This window comes from Heterocephalus glaber, unplaced genomic scaffold (genome assembly GCF_053883595.1).
Source record: "Heterocephalus glaber isolate CG9 unplaced genomic scaffold, H.glaber_assembly_v1.0 deba00000594, whole genome shotgun sequence".
NCBI lineage: Eukaryota > Metazoa > Chordata > Mammalia > Rodentia > Bathyergidae > Heterocephalus > Heterocephalus glaber.
In genome coordinates, this window is record NW_028258151.1 from 16514930 (window position 1) to 16533927 (window position 18998).

At 52.0% G+C, this 18998-nt stretch overlaps 1 protein-coding gene across 10 annotated transcripts in view; it reads right to left on the bottom strand.

The window, feature by feature from the left end:
• Positions 1–18998, bottom strand: part of Pc (pyruvate carboxylase) — a 119689-nt gene that overhangs the window by 14152 nt on the left and 86539 nt on the right. For 5 of the 10 annotated variants that reach the window (XM_087204993.1, XM_004852269.4, XM_087204992.1 and 2 more), the window contains 9 exons: positions 8088–8223; positions 7772–7956; positions 7504–7669; positions 7238–7383; positions 6957–7074; positions 6490–6641; positions 5174–5292; positions 2465–2627; positions 247–429 (listed from right to left, as the gene is read on the bottom strand). In XM_087204993.1, coding sequence (XP_087061119.1) covers positions 247–429; positions 2465–2627; positions 5174–5292; positions 6490–6641; positions 6957–7074; positions 7238–7383; positions 7504–7669; positions 7772–7956; positions 8088–8223 — 1368 coding nt within the window. Of the gene's footprint in view, positions 1–246; positions 430–2464; positions 2628–5173; positions 5293–6489; positions 6642–6956; positions 7075–7237; positions 7384–7503; positions 7670–7771; positions 7957–8087; positions 8243–14232; positions 14257–14329; positions 14353–17182; positions 17430–18998 lie in introns of those variants that run through there. The other 5 variants (XM_004852266.4, XM_004852267.4, XM_004852270.4 and 2 more) reach the window with 5 other exon arrangements.

An 18998-nucleotide genomic window follows, 5' to 3' on the forward strand; every position in this document is an offset into this window, starting at 1 on the left:
CACCTGAGCACCTGATCACCAAGCACCTGAGGAGGGGCCCAGCCAGTTCAGGGACACCGAGGCCTGAGTGGACCCTGACACCAGGAGTCTACCATGCCACTGAGGCTGAAGAAAGCCACTGATCTTGACAAAGTCAAAGCCACAAGCAAAGTGCAGAGCCACATCAGCCCCTCGATAAGGGTGTGAATGACCATGGAATCCTCCAAGGGCCAGGGGCAAAGACAGGTGGGGGCGGTGGCCTCTCACCTTCACGCCTCGGACTCTGAACTCAGCCAGGGCTCGGCTCATCTTGGTGGCAGCTGTGGGGTGGTCTTTGCCGTGGGCGATGACTTTGACCAGCAGGGAGTCGTAGTGGGGTGAGATGACAGCTCCTTGGAAGGCAGAGGCATTGTCCAGGCGGATCCCCATGCCCTCCCCACTGCGGAACACCTACAGCAGCAGGAAGCAGAAGTCAGCAGCTGGCCTGAACTCAGGTCACAGGGGCTCCCGACTCTGGACATCAAGTTTTGCTCTACTTCTGCCAGCAAACCCAGCCCTTCAGAGTCCCACAATCACTGCTGCCTCTGCCCTGGCTAGGAGGGAACAGAGAAGGGGAAGCCCTGCCAGTCCTAGGGCTGTGTACACACCAAGCCAGAGTTTGGACAGGGGACCTGGCAGGCAGGGGACAGTCTCACCAGCTTCCTGCCACCTGCCTGACTGACCCTCCACCTTTGGATCCCTTTGCATGTCCACCAGTTTGTTCCTGGAACATGTGTAGAGCACCCACCACAGCAGCTAAACCTAAGTCCTTCCCAGGCTCACCGGCAGGAAGAAATACAGACTCATGACAGGGGCCATGCAGGACAATGAGTGGAGAGAGGAGACAAAGCAGGGTGACCAAGGAGTGTTTTAGAATATAGGGTGATGGGGAAGAGCTTGATATGTGCCCTTCCTTCTCAAAGTGGAGGGTGGGAGGAGCAAGAGGCAAAGAGGAAGGAAACTCACCCAACTTGAGCAAAGATAGGTGCGACTGGACTGGTGCGGGCAGCCCAGGAAGCAAACCCAGGGTGGTGTCGGGGGAACAGGTCAGAGAGATGAAGGACACAGGGAGAGTGAGGGCCTAGGGAGACAGGCTTGAGGTATCCTGGGCAACTGACGCACTGGCATATGCAGGTGAATGCTCAGGACAAGCACAGGGACAGGGGTGGGGGACCTCAGGTCATCAGAGGAACAGGGGGAGGAAGGGACAACCCAGGGGGCCTGGGGACACCCACAGCATCACCTTTCTGCTTCTAAGGGGCACAGGCCTGTGCTCAATAAAGAGGAACTTAATAAAATATTTAAGGGTGGAGACTCAGCTGTGAGCAGGAACCGCCAGCTAAAAATACTCTGTGGTGAACAGGCTCTGAGCAGCTGGCCATAGACAGGGACGGGGAGAGAGGCAGCACCCACGCAGCTGGCAGCTGCAGCCTAGGCCATAGCCACCCCTGCCCAGCCAGGCCCAGGAGTCAGGTTGTGGGGCTGCACCAGCCTGGGGCTGCCCCACCCACGGGCTCTGATGCTTCCAGAAACAAACACAGGCAGGTGCACCTGGAGAAGCCCAAAGACTGTGCTGCTCTTGGGAGCCCACCTAGTCCCCTATCCCACTCCAGCCTCCTCAGCCTCCTGGTCTCTGAAGCCCAGCATTCCATTCTCATTGACTCTGTCCCCACCCAGGCACGGTCCTTCTGGCCTGGACTCTGTAGCAGACCCTGAGCTCCTTCAATGTCTTGCATCCTTGGGGCCCAAGCCATGAGGAGGAGGTGACCACAGGACTGGTACAGTGCTGCTGATGTGCAGGACCCAGAGGGTGAGGAGCAGACTGGGGCCAGGGGCAGGAGGACAGAGAGGGAGGGAGGTGGCTTTTGGGGACAGGCTTTAGCACTGTGATGCAAGAGAAGGCAAAGGAAGTCCGAACTCCATGCCTTGGTTTCCCACTGCCCCCTACCACCTGCGGACCTCCTTCACTCATCCCCGATGAGTCCCTGAGTCTGGCTCACCCCCCATAGGGACTCAGCCCTGAGGTACTACTCTGCCAGTCACCCCCTATCCCAGACTGAGGGCAAGGTGGAGGCCAACAGTTCCAGCTTTGTTGCAGCGAGGCTTTGGGTCTCCTGAAGTGTTGAGGGCCTAGGGTTTGAGCATGGGACCCAGCTCTTTGCTCTACCACATTGGCAAGTCCATTCTCAGGTGATTCACCAGCTAGTTTCTCCTGACCTTTGCATAGGGTGGTCGATCTCTTCCCTGTAATGCTCCTCACTTACTCTAGGATAATGCCTGGCTCCCATGTGCTCTAGGCCAGCTCAGATGAGTCTTCGTGAGGATTCACCCTAATGACTGGGTCCCTGGGCAACTTGTTGCCGCAGACCCAGGCACTCTGGAGAGGCAGCAAGAATCTCACACCAGCTGAGACTAGAGTCATACACTCTATCAAAACATCACCTACCTCGATGCGGCCGGTGTCAGGTTGGAAGCTGCGCGCAGGGTCCTCCGTTGTGACCCGGCACTGGATGGCGCAGCCATTGATGCGGATATTCTCCTGCCGCAGGCCCAGGTCAGGCAGACTCCGGCCCTCGGCCACGTGGATCTGTGCATGGACCAAGTCCACACTGCAGGAGGGGGAACATGGGAGGAGGGCAGTGTGAGGCAGGGGTACTGCAGCAAGCCACTCTGATCAGTGGCTCCACCGCCCAGCCCCGTTCCCTCCAGGGGATGGGGACAGGCAATGTAGCTCCACTGCAGTGTGGCAGGCAGAAGGTGCGTGGAAACAGAGGCATTCTGCCTCTTACCCCTACTGCTGAAGTTCCCCATCCAGTTCTCAGCCTACCTTTGCCCTGGGGTCTCCAATCCCCAGAGCCTGGCTCTATGAAGCCAAGACTGGAAGCCTTGGCCCAGGAGATCTGTAGGTCAGAGGGATAGGACACCCTGTTCTTGGAGCTGTAGGGGCTACACTGTGGGGGTGGGTGGAGGACAGTCTGCAGATGGGACCATGGCACTAGAGGGCTGGCACGGGCACTCTCACTGTGTGTCCCCACTGGGCCATGCCCAAGTCCCCTCTGGGGAAGCTTTCAGAGTACAAGGCTCCCTGCATTTGTGTGGCTTTAGAAGCTCAGCCTAACTGCCATGCTCCTAAGGACAGTAACAAACCCAAGTGGAATAACTGTTAAAAATCAAGCCCTCCAAGTTTTAAATTTATTGTCACTGAGGCTTGAAGTAAAGGCAGCCTGGAAATTAGGTTGGCAGATTTTCCTCCATGTTGGTGTCGTCTGCTACACCACTTCGGAGCAGTGACAGTGACCATGCTGTGCTGCCACGTCTATATGCCACAGACCAGGGCTTCCATACTAGATCTCCATGACATGCTCTGAGAGTCACCTGCACTCCCATCAGAGGAGGAGATCGAGGGGCAGAGAGGCTGCAGCTAACCCGTGCCCCACACAGCTCCGGTACTGGGGTGGTCAGAACCCTTGCTCCGGAGCAGACAAAGCCATCATACTTACCAGAGCAGCATCCAGGCAGCAGCAAGATTAGGGAAATCTCATGGGGCCACAGCTGGACGCCCGCTCTAACTCTAACCCTAACCTCAGAGGAAACTGGTGGCCTCCAGGCACCTGCTGGGCAAAGGCAGCCACCCTACAGCATCCTCCACCTTGGGGAGCCAGAGGCTGGGGAGGAACTAGAGCCTGACATGTTCTGTGGGGAGGTGAACTGGCCCAAAGCCATGGTTTAATACTTAAATGGCTCAAAATATGTATCTTTTTTTTTTTTTTTTTGGTACCAGGGATTGAACTCGGGACCTTGCGCTTGCATGGCAAGCGCTGGAACCACTGAGCTAAATCCCCGGCACTCAAAATATGTATCTTGAAACAAGGAAAGCCATTCTAATTGTTGTTTATAGAAAAGGCAGATTTTAAAAAATGTCTACATCCAAAGCTTGTGGAAGAATGCTGTGGTACTTCTCAAAAGCTGTGAGGCAAGATGTTGCTTATCCTTTTTTTTCTTTTGGTACCAGGGATCAAACTCGGGTCCTTGCACTTTCGAGGCAGGCGGCAGAACCACTGAGCTAAATCCCCAGCCCTGCTTATCCTTTAATAAGCTCCTCACAGATATGGGCACAAAAATGTTAATGGACACACCCTGAACCACAAAAGCCAGAAAGGACTTGATTGCCTAATTGAGGGTGACATGCCTGAGTTGTAAAATATACAGATGGTAGAGTATTATACAGCCACTAAAAGTATTTAGAAAGAATAATGGTGAGGGCAATGCCTTCAACAAATAATAAGTTTTAAAGTAGATTAAAAATTCTAGCTGGGAATGGTGGTGCACACCTATAATCCCAACACTCTGGGAAACTGGGGCAGGAGGATGGCAAGTTTAGCCCGACTTGAACAACTTGGCAACTTAACAAGACCCTGACTAAAAATAAGTGAAAGCGGGGAGAGAGGCTGGGGATAGAGCTTAGTGCGAAGGCCCTGGGTTCAATCTCAGGCACCAAACAAACAACAGAAAACAAAAACAGAACAAAAAAACCCCAACTATATAAAACATTTTCACTGCATCAAATTATTTATATAGGTGTTTTAAAAAAGGAAATAAACATACCAAGAGTCTAAGAAAAGGCACAGGAGATGTAGCACAGCTGGAGGCAGGACTAGAGAAAGACCAGGGCTCCAGTTCCAGCTGTACGACCATGGATAAGACTCTTAGCCTTTGAGCCTCAATTTCTTCAACTGAAAAGTGGAGGCAATGTGCCCTTTCCTCACAGTGCAGCCATGGGGGTTCTGTGGAGCGCCCTGTGTGGCACCCAGCCACCAGCACACATCAGCATCCTCATATTGAGGGTGGGGCCCTACATCATTTTATTTGCTCCTTTGTATTTTTTTTGTATTAATAACTAGATAATACTTATTTTATAATAATTTTTTTTAAAAGTTAGGTCCCCAGGGCTGGGGATTTAGCTCAGTGGTGCCGCCGCCTGCCTCGCAAGTGCAAGGTACTGAGTTTGATCCCTGGTACCAAATAAAATAAAAGTTAGGTCCCTGGATCCTTCCTCGCTCTCTACCAAAGCAGAAACAAGTGAGCTCCAGCCATCAGCCTTGGGGCTGGGTGGTAGAAGACCCCTTGCTGACCCTCCCGCCTGGCCCCTGCTCACTCTGTGATCTCCTCAGTGACCGTGTGCTCCACCTGCAGGCGGGAGTTGACCTCAATGAAGTAGTGCTTGCCATGCTTGTCCACCAGGAACTCCACGGTGCCTGCGTTCTCGTAGCCCACCTGTGGGGGCAGCCAGTGAGCAGGTCCCGTGGGTGGTAAGAAGGCGTCCACAGGGGCCCACCATCAGGTGCCTTCCAGTACAGAACAGCCTGGGGCAACCCTGGCAGCCATCAGCCCTGCCCCACAGCCAGCACCCAGGATGCAGGACACTTTCCCTGGGGCCAGAGCTCCCACCCCACTGAAGTCTGCGGTGCCTGCACCCTTGTCTCTTGGTCTGCCTACCCCTTGGACCTGGAGACCGGGCCTTCTGGGACCCACTCTCCATGGATGGGTTTTCAGAAAGTCCCTGTCTCCTCTATTCTGTCATCACTTGTCATTCTCTCAAGAGATGTCACTTGAGAGGGCCCAGCAGATGATGGCTTTCTCAGACTGCAAGCCTAATTCAAGTTTCACTTCTAATGCTGCCAGAGTCCTCTGTGAGTATCAATGGCCTGGGCAATGACCATGGCAAAGTCAAGGTGAGATCTCTCCTTCCCAGCTCTCCAGGGGGCCTGACCAACAAAGCGCGGCCCTGCTTCCACTGCCAGGAGGTACAGAATCATCCACTGTCACCTACTCTGGGCCCAGGCTGTCTGGGAGGTCTCAGGTGGCACAGCTCTGGAAGCCATGGGGTTGGCACCTGGGAATGTGTGGGCTCACCTGGGTGCTGAGAAGGCAGGGCCCCTGCACGTGCCTGATGACGCAGGTGCCACTAGGCCAGGCTGGGGCAGGTCATCACTGGGGTGGACAGCTCTACACCTCCTGCTGCTGCACACCCTAGGGCCCCCCACTAGCACTCCCAGAGGGACATCAGTGAGGGAGTGGATTGTGACAAAGGCGACATGGGGTTAAGTTAAGAGTGAGCGAGGGAGAGTGTCTTCATCTTGATAGAATTCATGGGTCTTATTCCCTTTATTCCGGTGCGAGCTGGCACCAAATAGAAGCCCAGTCTCTGTGTCGGGGGGGGGGTGCTGAGGGAATGGCAAGCCTTGTCCCCTTCTCAGCCACTCTGGGTTCCAGACCTGGCTGCCACACAGAGAAGATGCCAAGTGCCCTCCGGCCTCCAAGAGACCCCTTCACCCCTCCTCTGCCCAAGAGGGTCAGCCTGGTCTCTCTGCTCCCCAGTAGCCTCACCACAGGGTGCCCCAGATCCTATGATGCCTCCCCTGGAGAGGCTCCTGTCCTGTCTTGCCCTGTCCCAGGAGCAGCCTCCCTCACCTGCTTAGCAAGCTTGACAGAGTCACTGGTGAGCCGCATCCGAAGCTGGGGGTCCAGGTGGGCAGCAGGGGCAATCTCCACCACTTTCTGGTGCCGCCGCTGGATGGAACAGTCCCGCTCATACAGGTGCAGGATGTTCCCATACTGGTCCCCTGGGATGGATAGCAATCGGGGCTCAGCCTTTTCCAGAATCCAGATGCCTCCTGAATGCCCTATAGCCCCTACCTAGGCACTTTGGCCAGTCAGGGACTACTTGGTGTGGGAGGTGGCAGCTAGCAGGGGAGCTGGTGAAACCCCACTGTCACCAGTCCCCACATCCCCTTTACTGAGTGCTGTCCCCTGGAAGGACCTGTCCCACAGGCTGGCAGCTGTAAACTGGGAAGATCTGGGCTTCTCAGCTCTCATGTCCTGCCACCTTGGTGAGGCAGCCCAGGCTGGACTTCAAGGACATGACACTCCCTACTCACCTAAGATCTGCACCTCGATGTGGCGTGGCTTCTCAATGAACTTCTCCACAAACAACGCTCCATTCCCAAAGGCTGCCATAGCCTCGGAGTAGGCCCGAGTGTAGTTCTCCTCCAGCTCCTAGGAGAGCCATCGAGGCCAGACACACATTGGGCCCTGGCCCTGCGTAGCCCTCTACCGTGACCCTGCCACTTCTCAGAGCCCTGCAGGGTCACATCCTGGACCCTGCAGCGGTCTGCCCATCCTGCTCCCGGCGCTTGGTGACATCTGTACCTCTGCTCACCTCATAGCTGTGCACGACCCTCATGCCACGGCCCCCGCCCCCATAGGCGGCCTTGAAGATGATTGGGAAGCCGTAGGTGTTAGAGAACTCATGGGCCTCGTGTAGGGAGGTGATGGGGGCATCCGTGCCAGGGACCACAGGGACACCTGTTGGGGGACAGGTGCGGGGGGCCTCTGTAACCAGCCAGAGTCCCTGTCACACCTGCCGTGGAGAAACTCTCCTGCCGGCCCTTCCCTGCCAGCCCCTCACACGGAGCTGTGTGTCACCTGCAGCAATGGCGATGGCCCGGGCCTCCACCTTGTCTCCCATCTTGCGGACCACCTCTGGGCTCGGCCCAATGAAGCGGACACCAGCTTCCTGGCAGGCTTGGGCAAAGTCCGCGCGTTCAGAGAGGAACCCGTAGCCAGGGTGCACAGCATCCACGCTGTTCTCCTGCAGTGAGGCAGGGCAGGCCCCTCCGTCTCTGTGGCCTCCTCCACCGCCCCCACTCCCACAGCCCAGGACCCGGCCCCACTGCAGGAGGCCCCTGCTCACCTGGGCCACCTTGATGATGTCTGGGATGTGCAGGTAGGCCTGCACTGGGGTGAGGCCCCGGCCAATGAGATAGGCCTCGTCTGCTTTCTGCCGGTGCATCTGCCCTGTGTCCTGCTCAGAGTAGACAGCCACAGTGCGGATGCCCAGCTCCGTGCAGGCCCGGAATACTCGGATGGCGATCTCACCTGGGGGCAATGGGACAAGAAGTTAAGACCCCTGGGTCCCTAGAGAAGCAGAGGGGGCAGGGGTGGGAGGAGTGAGGAGGAAGCTGAGGCTGGGCTGGCGCAGGCTCCACTTGCCAGCCTGGAGAGCTCACCTCTGTTGGCCACCATGACTTTCTTGATGGGCTTGTACTCTAGGCGTCGGACATTTGGGGAGGCAGCGGAGGCAGTGGAGGTTCGGCGGATCCCCAAGAACCTCAGGCCCCCTTGAACTGTCCGGAATTTCATCATCTGGGGAGGGCAGGCAATTCTAGGTTAGAACATCCCGGAACACTAGATTAGAACATCCCCGTCTGGAATTTCATCATCTGGGGAGGGCAGGCAATTCTAGGTTAGAACATCCGGAGCAATTCTAGGTTAAAACATCCCGGCCCTTTAAAAAGGGAGCATCGCAAGCCCCACATGGAGGCCAGCACCATCCCCCTCCTCCACCTGTGGTAAGCTGTAGAGGAAGCAAACCCAAAGCCAGTGAGACCCCAGCTCACCCTAACAATCTAATGTGCATTGTAATGTCTGAAAGTACTCCAGATTTCAAGCTCATGAAGCAATTTTAGGAGCTGTGGGGAGGGCTCAGGAGGACACTTCCTCTGTGTGTGCCTGGCACCCTTGATTCTCTGCGCAGGCGCATGGCCCAGGCAGGCCTCAGTGACAGCGCCGTCTACACCAACACCCAGCTTGGTCTCTCTTCCAGGGTCCTGCTGACCGGCCAAGGAAGGTAGTAATGGACCCGGTACAGTTAAAACGAGGTTTCTACAAAAGCAGCAGAAACAGTCCTTTCTATTGAGGTCTACTAAATAATTATCAATAATGATCACTGAGGGCAAATGAAGTAGGCCAGTCACAGAAAGTCAAGTCCTATGGGATCCACTCACAGGAGGTCCCTATGTGATCTTACTCATCAAGACGGAAAGTAGAATGGTGGATGCTATGGCTGGGAGGGGCCAGAGATGGGGAGGGAGTGTTTAGTGGGAACAGAGTTTCAGATTTGCAAGATGACAAGAGTTCTGTGGGTGGATAGTAGGCACAGTCACGAACAATGTGAATCTACCTAATGCCACTGTACTGCACATGTCAACATGGTTAAGATGGTAAACTCCAGCTCATGTGCATTGTACCACAATAAAAAATTTTTTAATCAACTGAGGACAACCTTCATGCTAGAATGTACAGGCCTTGGAGGTCGACCTCTCATTTTATAAGTGGAGGACACCCAGGCTCAGCCAAGTTGGAAAAGAGAGATGCTCAGAGCAGGGCCAAGCATCCAATCCTGTGACAGGGCTTTTATCCAACCATGTGATTAATTTCTTAGTAGAGGTTTAAAATGCTTGACTCGGCCATTTTGTTTTAAGTAAGGAACATGAAAACAAACCCAATAAATAAAACAAATATTGCAAAAACTCTGGCATCACATGATAGCCAGCAATATGGAGAAGAACGGGAAATAAAGATAGAATAGGCAGGAAAGAGAAAAGAAGACATGAGAAAATAAATCCTAGAAGACAAGGAGGGAAGGAGATCCACTCAAAGGCCCACCCAGCCAGGCACAGTTTGAGGCCTGAGGACAACAAAGGGCCTGCTTTACTGGGAGCCTGAAAAGAAGAAAGGAAAAGAAAAATGAGACATAAACGAGATCATTTCTGATCATGACAATTGCCTGGAAGATAAGAAACCCACAATGTCTTGTGAATTTCAGGGGGAGGGGCTTCATGGGGAGAAAGGCTGCCACACACATATGGGAAGGGACAGCAATTGCCAAGGCCACAAGGGAACATGCTGTATTTAAGAAAGCTGTTGGAGGGCAGGAAGCCTGTGGCTACTCTCAGGCCTCTCTGGGCCATGGATGGAAGTCAGGGATAGGATTTGGTGATTCCTATTTGGAATACATCTCTCCAGATGGGACAGCAGTGGGACTGACAGAGGTGCGTGTCTTGACTATGCAGAGGCTGAGGTGGGAGACACAGAGTCTCTAACTAGGGTGGGAGCCATGGGGCTGGGGTGGGGTCTGGGAGATGTCTGCGGGGTACAACAAGCAAGATTTGCTGAGAAGCCGCTGACACTGGAGACGAAGAATCCTGCAGGATGGGCCAAGATGATTGTCCCCTAGAGGAAGACTAGAGAGAAATAGGCGGGCTTGGGGTGGGACAGAGCTCACAGATGAGAGAGGGACACGGGAGCAGAGCCTGGCACCATTAGCAATGGAGGGGGTGTAGAGCCAGAGATAGGACATTCTAGAAAGAAGCAGGCTAGCCCTACACCCTGGGATCTACCAACATCGAGGGGCATCCGGGAATGAGGAGGAAATGGGGAGTACAGGGCCAGTTGCTTGGCAGGAGCAGGATGGATCAGCCATGAGCTCAGAAGCAGAGTAAGATGGCGCCAAGGAGGGGTCTGGCAGGCAGGCAGCGTGCCAGACTAGGCGAGGCATCTTGTCAAACCCAGCTACACAGACGGGGTAGGGTTACCCGCTGGGCTCTGGGCTCGTTTTTCTAATATAGAGGACAATAATAACACCCACACCTTGTCCTTATTACAGTTGTCCCCCCTTATCAGGAGAGACTCATTCCAAGACCCCCAAAAGCTGTCTAAAACTCCAGACAGTATGGAACCCTTCATGTACTCTGCTTTTCCTATATGCCCACATCTATGATAACGTTTAATTTATGCATTAGGCTCAGTAAGTGATTAATAGTAAGTTATAATAAAGTAGAATAATTGTAACAATACACTGTAGTAAAAGCTATATGAATATGGTCTCTCTTAAAAGTACCTTATTGTACTGTAGATCTGAGTAACCTCATAAGTTTTTTCTTTCCTTATTACCCAAAAAATCTGTATCTTTTTCACTTAAAGGAAGTACTGTATGGCTTTACTCTGGCATATTTGGATTGCCAGCATCATTCCTCTTGTATTTTGGTGCTATAAAGTAAACTAGGAGTTACTTGAACACAAGCACTGCGATGCCATATAGTCAATCTGAGAACTGAGATGGCTACTACCAGGCGGGTAGTGAATACAGTGTGGATGCACTAGGCAAAGGGATGACTCATGTTTCCGGCAAAAAGGAGGACAGTATAAGATTTCATCACATAACCCAGACAGCACACAATTGAAAACTTCTAAGTTGTCTGCTTCTGGAATGGTACATTTAATATTTTTGGACTATGACAGACCCTGAGTAGCTATAAGTGAGGAGAGAAAACTATGCATAAGGCGAGGATCACTGTAGTTACAAGGTGGAGAAACCAGACAAATCCAATGTTGATCAAGCACCAAACCACCTTCTGTACCTCCTGATGAGATTTGCCAAGGACAAATGCTCCTTGGGTTCCTGCCTTAAGTGTGGAGCCTAGATCTAACCAGAAGACAAGAAGCAAACCCAAATTAAGGGAAACCCCACAAAAGAACTGGCTTGCACTCTTCAAAGACCTCAAAGCTCATGAGAGAAACTACAGGATAGGTTCAGATGAAAGAAGGCTAAAGAGAGCAACTAAACACACACATGAGCTGGACTGGACCCTGGACTTCTGCTGCTATGAAGCCCACTGAAAGGCAAATGACAAAGTTGAAGACTGGCAGGTTGAACAGCATTGTGTTGACATACATTTAGTTAGTTATGTGAGAGAACATCCTCATCCTTAGGAAAAAACACTGAAATATTCAGGGGTTTCGGAGCGTCATGCCTGCAATTTATATTTAAATGGTTCAGAGAAAAATATGAGAGTAATGAAGCAAGTACTAAAAGGTGGGGAATTTGGGGAAGGGACAGAAAAGAACTCTTTGTACTACTTTTGCAAGTTCATATTGTCTGAAATCACTTCAAAATAACAAGTGAAACCTGTACCTATTGTTATATCTGTCAGAAGAATGGACCTCAGGGAGCGTTCAGTACCCCTGCAGAGGTGCCAAATATCAGCTAGGCACCCAGGTGGAGACAAGTGACCCTCACACCCTGACCAGTGCAGAGGTAATGCAGATGTCCATGCCCCTTTTCTCCCACTTGTACATCTACCAGCAGCCTCCAATTCTCTGAGCTCTGCTTTGGGTGGGGGATTGGAAGCTGCTTGCCAGGAGGGGAACTGTTTCCTTGCTGGGAGCAGGTGGTGCTGGCAGTCTAAGACAGACACGGGAAAGTAGGTGTGGGGTGTAAATCTCACCCTCCCCTGGGCACCAAATGGCCACTCTGCTCAGGGCCAGGAGGGGGCCAGGTCGAATGAGCCCAAACCATCGTGTAGGGTCAAGTCAAGAAGGGGCACAGGGCTCCTCTAGGACAAGCTCCCCTCCCCTAACATCAAGCACTCAAAATAAAACAAGGTATGCTCTTGTCTGTGAAGTTCACAAGTGTCATAAACCATAATATGCAGGTTGGTAAGATCCACAGGAGGAAGACCCACAGGTCTGGTTTGGTTACCAGGGTAGCTTCACTGGGAGCCATTTGTAAATCTACCAAGAACCCTTAAAATATTTATACCCCTTGGCCCAATTGTTACCATTGTAGGAATCCAAATATTCTAAAATGGGACCCAAGACATGTGCATAAAGATGTTCAAAACAGTATTATTACAACAGCAAATAACGAGATGCATAAAGCTCCAGCACTAGGGCACCACACAGACATTACACCATCAACAGGAATGTGTTTGCATGGGTTTTGATGTCATGGGAAATGCTCATGATAGAATGTGAAAGTGAAAAAACAAAAAGATAAATGGCAGGATCTCATGAAGTTTTCTTTAAAGCTAGGTGACAACAGGCAGGACCATGTCAGGATGCCATGCCACTCACTCCCACGGGCCCAGATGGAAGCAGTGCTGTTTTCCCCTTCTCCTTTATGCTTTTCCTATTTTTCCATATGGAAAATTTCCCATATTTTCTCCACCGGGGATGCATTAAAGATAGTTAGAAAACAAAATGAAATAACCATGGTGGACAGGAATACTTTTGCAGAAAAAGGTCAAGGGGAGTTCCGGAGTCTCCCCTGGTGAGAAGACAGGGCTGGGGGGACCCCCCACACACACCTCGCCAGCCCTACCTATGGCCCAGCCAAGCCTGTCCTGTCTATGGGTGAACAGCCTCTCAGGTGGAAAAGCCCACTGACACCATGGTCCTCAACCTCCAGGGAAGGCTCAAGCTATTTCCAGGGAGCCTGGTCTGTCTCTCCCAGCTGGGTGGTTTCGCTCCTATGGTCACCTGGGCACTTAGCCACTGTCTTTGGGTAAATAAGTCCCTTTTGCAATCTGCGCCCCCTCCCTGTCACATATACTCCCCACTTCCTTTTCCAGATTAAAAAAAAGAGATTCCCTTGGACATTATGCCAAAAGGGCAGTCACCCCCAGAGCACCTAGAGGGCAGACCCCTGCCCCACAGCATGGCCTCCAAGTGTCTCCTGAGCTGACAATCAAGAAAATGACAGAGTGCTGAACAATCTGTCCCCTGCCTCAGCAAGCCCCTTCACACACTTTCTCACATGTGATCCTCACAAATGCTGTTGGAGGGCCAGGGATTTCCTCATAGTCCCCATACATGGAGAACTTGAAGCTGTGGCCAGTGGGGTAGGAAGAATGCCCTTCTGAGCCCTCTTGTGCCTGGAGAGGCCAGCAAAAGCAGGGCTGCATTTGAGACCCCCCCCCCCAACCAGCCCTGAGTGTGAGAGTTCCAAGTTGGGCAGATATTTACAGATGCAAAATTGTCAGGACCCTTTGGCTGAAGTCAGAAGCAGGGACAGTGAAGTGGAGAGCAGCCCCCACCTACCAGGCAGTTGGGGGCCCAGCATGAGCCTGCTGATACTGGCCTGGACTGGGCCCAGCTCTCCATTTCCCAGTTTTGTGGTTTCCCCAGCCTAGTCTCCTCATCATTAATCTCAGGCACTAACACTCCAATCTGTGCAGGTTATCCTGGCAATCAAGTGAAACAGTGTACCTGAAACACTAGGCTCCACATGACAAATGCCAGCCACCATCACTCTTTGTCTCCTCATTCTTTCCTCCTCCTAGATGAATACAAGGATGAAGAAGGGGTCCCCCAACTTCCTCCCAGCCCTGCACAACCCCACCAGCATCCCCCCTCATCTGCATGTGTGCACGCGTGCCCACAAACACACACACACATGCGTGCTTCCTGCTGGCCTCCCTGGAGCCCTCCATCAGATTTTCATCCCTGTGATGACAGTGCAGCACCTGCCACACACCAAATGCTCTGCAGTTTGCTGAGCAGGACCTCTGCATGAGCCATGCCCATACATACCAGAGCAAACCCACAGCCTGGGCACATAGAACACTTCTGCAACATTCAGAAACCGCAAGTCAGGTGTGTGCATCTGCACCTATCCTGGAGCACTCACCCTGCACCTGCCAAGCACCCTGGCCTTCAGCACACAGAGGACGCTGTGGAGAAACCACAGCCAGCCGCTGCCCTGCCTGAGGTCACTGGCCCCAGGATACAAAGTTCTTCAGCACCAGGCTGCTGGAGACCTGGGCCACAGCCAACAGCCAAGGCTGAAATCAGGAGAAGGGGTGCTGCCTTTAGAGGCACTGGCTGCAGGGAGGAAGAGGAAGCAGGGAGATGGTCTTGCAGGGTGGGTGAACCCCAGCCCACAGCCTGGTGTTCCCTTGGCCCCTCAGAAATGATCTAGGAGGGAATTGGCTCAAGGCTGCGAACGTGTGTGATGGATTTAGGACATGCCCGCCACTTAAGGTTAAAGGCACAGAAATGTCAACCAGCAGGCAGACCGAGGCTTGTGAGGGCTGCTCAGGAGGGCTGCCCTATGAATGGAGGGCAAGGACCATCATGCCATCGTCACGCGACCCTTGCCACCACCCTCTCTCCCCCACCCCAGTGCAGTGCTTTCTTCCCAGAACACCACCACCCTTTTTAGAAAATGGTTAACCTAGTTTTTCGCTTGTTGAATCCCACTGTTCCCAGGCCAAAAACTCAGACCTGTGATCCAGGCCTTCCCAGAATCAATTTCCATGTGGGAAACTCAGCTGTGCCCACTTCACAGCAGCGCCAAGGTCCCTCTGAAAGCAGGACCCTCACAGGCTGGAGTAACAGGCTTGTCTGGGGTTCATGTTTGAGGGGTCTGGTATGGCCCAGAGGGAGGAGCTGAGTGGGCAGAGTCCCACTGCTCTCAAACCCCACCTCCTCCCCTGTGGCTGAAGCCAGGAGAGGTCTCTGCACAGTACTGGTGCAATGGAGGTGGGACACCATGGGGTACAGGCCCCTGTGGGGACCTCTGAGAGGGAAGCAGAGTGTCTGAGGTAAAGCAGAGGAGGAGGTCTCGGCACCTAAACACCCTCCAGAACCCTTGATGCCTGACTCCTGCTCTGGCCTGTCCAAGACCCAGTCCTGGCAACTGGTGGGAGCAGCCTCTCCCCTCATTATGGCGCTTTCCCAGACGTGGCCCCTCAGGCCCACACACACAACAGGCAAGGGGAGGGGCCAGGAGCCAGGCTCCCATTCGGCCCTCCTATACTCTGCTTTTGGGATATTAGCTTGATGGATGGTTATCAACAAGTCCTTAAAGTTGACAAGTATGGCTAAGAATCTGCCTTAAAAATTCTGAGGAGGGCTGGGGATTTAGCTCAGTGGTTTTGCGGCCTGCTTTGCAAGCGCAAGGATCCGAGTTTGATCCCCGGTACCAAAAAAACCACAAAAAAACTAAAAAACTCTGAGGAAAGTTTCTTCCAGTTACTCTTCATACAGAGGACTAATATCTAGAATATATAAAGGACTCAAAAAAATTAGGCCCCCCAAATTTAAAGATCTGATCAGAAAGTGGGCATCTGAAATGCATAGACACTTCTCAGACGAAGAAGTACAAATGGCCGATAAATATATGAAAAAATGTTCAGTATCTCCGGCCATATGAGAAATGCAAATTAAAACAACATAGAAATGCAAATTAAAACAACACTGAGATTCCATCTTACTTCAGAAATAAAGGCTGCCTTCAAGAAATCAAATAATAACAAATGCTGGCAAGGCTGCAGGAAAAGAAGAACACTTCTTCATTGTTGGTGGAAATGTAAACTAGTACAACCATTATGAAAATCAGTATGGAGATTCTTCAAAAAAGTAAAGTTAGAAATTCCATTTGACCCAGCTATTCCCCTTCTAGGTATCTTCCCAAAAGAGTTAAAGGCATCATATTACAGTAATTCATGCATAGCCATGTTTATAGCAGCACCATTCATAATAGCTAAATCTTGGAAGCAGCCTATATGTCCATCAACATATGAATGGATAAATAAATGTAGTATTTACATACAATGGAGCACTGCTCTGCTATCAAGAAAGATAAACTTGAGTTATCTGTAGAAAAATGGGTGCACTTTGAGACTATAATGTTACTGAAGTAAATCAGACACATAACCTTAAATATTGCATGGTTTCTCTTATGTGAGAAACCCAATATATAAATAAAGTACAAAATAAAAGATAGACATTACCAAAAAAAGAGAGAGAAAAGTTATTGTAATCCAGCATGACCAATGTATCTAAAAGTATACCTTGATTTAGTATAATCATTTCATATGTTTTTTGGTCTGTTCACCTGGCTGTTAATCTGTATTTATGATAATTAACTTGACAAAGATTTAAAAATAAATAAATTTGATGTTAGCAAACAAAAAAGATGTGTTATGTACATGTACCAACTCCCCATGATGAATGTAATCATTACACATTGCAAACACATACTAATAAAACTTAAAATTTAAAAAAATCTCTGAGGGCCTTGCTGATCGAACTCAGCCCTTGTACTTGGCTGAGCCACAATCCTTGATGGAGGCTGCTGTCAGGGACAAGGGGGCCTTTGCTCCAGAGGGAAAGGCACTTTTGGATCCTGCCAGCACAGCTACGAGCATAGGTCACAGGCCTCTGGGGACACCACACTGTCCCGCTGGCTGCTGCTGGTACCCACAAGCAACATTCTCCTTTCTCACTGCAGAGGTGGGGAGTAAGAAAAGTAAACACCACCTCCCAAAGCCCCGTTACCCTGCTTTCCTCTCCAGAGAGCTGAGAGCCCAGAGGCTGTTCGCTGTTTTCTGCAAATGCTGCTTGACAGATCGCTCTCTTGGCCTCGGGTTGTGCATTAGAGACAGAAATCAGACGGCTGTGACTGTCACCGGGGAAGTGTAAATAACTACTTGCGAGCAAGAACAAACCACTGTGATTCCAGGAGTGTCTGGCATACCTGCTTCTCCCCTGCTGCCTCTCAGGATGGCTCACAGAGTTTCCATCTCTTGTGGTTTCAGTTTTCTCCCAACACTGGGTCCATGAACTCAGCCTTCCCCCTCCCAAAGGATGTAAAAATCATGGAGTCGGGAGGTGCCTATGACAGCATACGAGATGAAACAGGGCAAGGCCTTGACACCATCTGGCCTGGTCCCGATGAGCTGCCTACGTGGCTTCCACAGCACACAGCTGTGGAGCTCTGCCCACAGCCTGGTGCCAGCAAGTGGGAACACAATGGTGACCAGTGAACCTACAGGAACTGCCACTCCTTCCTGGGCACTGGGCCTGCATGGGGGCTGTTTCACGTGTCCCGGCTCACATAACCCTCAGGACCCCACAAACTGCTTTTATGGAAACAGAGCCACACACAACGGGATAAAGTAACACACAGAACCAGCTTTGATCTAACTTGTATCCTTCCCCTGCAGTGGGAGCTCAGGCCTGTTAGAAATTAGAGTTGCCACCCAAATATGGGACGAAACCGTGGCTTTCTTCAGAAGCACAGTGAACACCAGAAAATTCAAACCGAAACACCCAGTCCTGAAAAAAAAATCTGAACTCCAGCAGGGCATCAACAGCATTCTTTGCTGCCTACCAGAGAGCTGGTCAATGGCAGGGGAGTCATGTGTCCCAGGTAAGTCAGGGCGGTGCAGTTTGCCCAACATCTCATAAATGTCCCTGGAAACTCTGCATCACATCTAAATTACATCCCCCAGGCTGTTTCTTACAACCAGAAACAGCCTCAAATTCCATCCCCCCTTTGCTTTAGACCTAGACAATACAGCCAGTGTGGCAAGCACTTGGACAGAGCAGCCTGGCTGGGGATCAGGGTAGGGCAGCCCCTAACAGCTCTTGCAGCCGAGAAGCAGGCCTGGAACCTTCCTTTCTAGGATATGCATCGATTCAGTCCTAAATATCCTGTTCTCTCGTAGCATCTCCCACAGCTTTAGAGGGCAGCTGTGGGCAGGAGGCCATGAGGAAGGGAAAGGCAAGGCCCTGCTTAGGGCAGATGGTAGTGTGTGGACGCTGAGAAGCCAGCAGTCCCAAGAGCTCAGCAAACCATCTCAGAGGCCTGCTGGAGGGCAGCAGCAGGGCAATAAGAAGGCAGTACAGATCAGTATCAGGCCCCAGGAATATTCAATTGGCACCAAGGCCCTGTCCACCCCCCTCCTCTCAGCCCAACACCCACACTGCACCCTTCCCACCCAGCCAGCTGGGCCACTGCCAGCCAACATGGGTGAACCAGAAAGAGTCTTGGCAGAGGACTCTGGCTGTGGCGGTGGCAGCTTCTGATGGATGGCCCGCTCATTCCAGGCTGCTCCTTGCTGTCCTAACCATGTCCGCTGGGGCCCTGGGGCTGGCAACCAACAGGGACAGATGAAAGGAGGATGCTCCTGGCTTTCAGGCTGCAGCAGTTGATATCAAAGCATCCAAGAGAGGACAGACTGAGGCTGAGGTTTCTGGGTAGTGAGAATGGAGGGGAGGGCATGAGGAACAATGCAGGAGACAGATACAGAAGACAGAAGAGAATACCAAAGGCAGAAAGGGACACAGTATGAGGTCACCAGCTGAGGCTCCAGCCACAGGGTCTCTGGGGCTCAACTGCATGGTAGTGGCTTATGCTCGTAGGTGGCCTGGAGCCACACTGCCCCAAGCTGAGCCACCAGGATCACTGGCCACTGTGGGGCCCCACAGTACCCAACAAAAGTCCATTAAAAGGCTGCAGCTAAGGGAAAGGGAGGCCCGAATGACTGAGGGCCAAAGAAGGTCTTAGA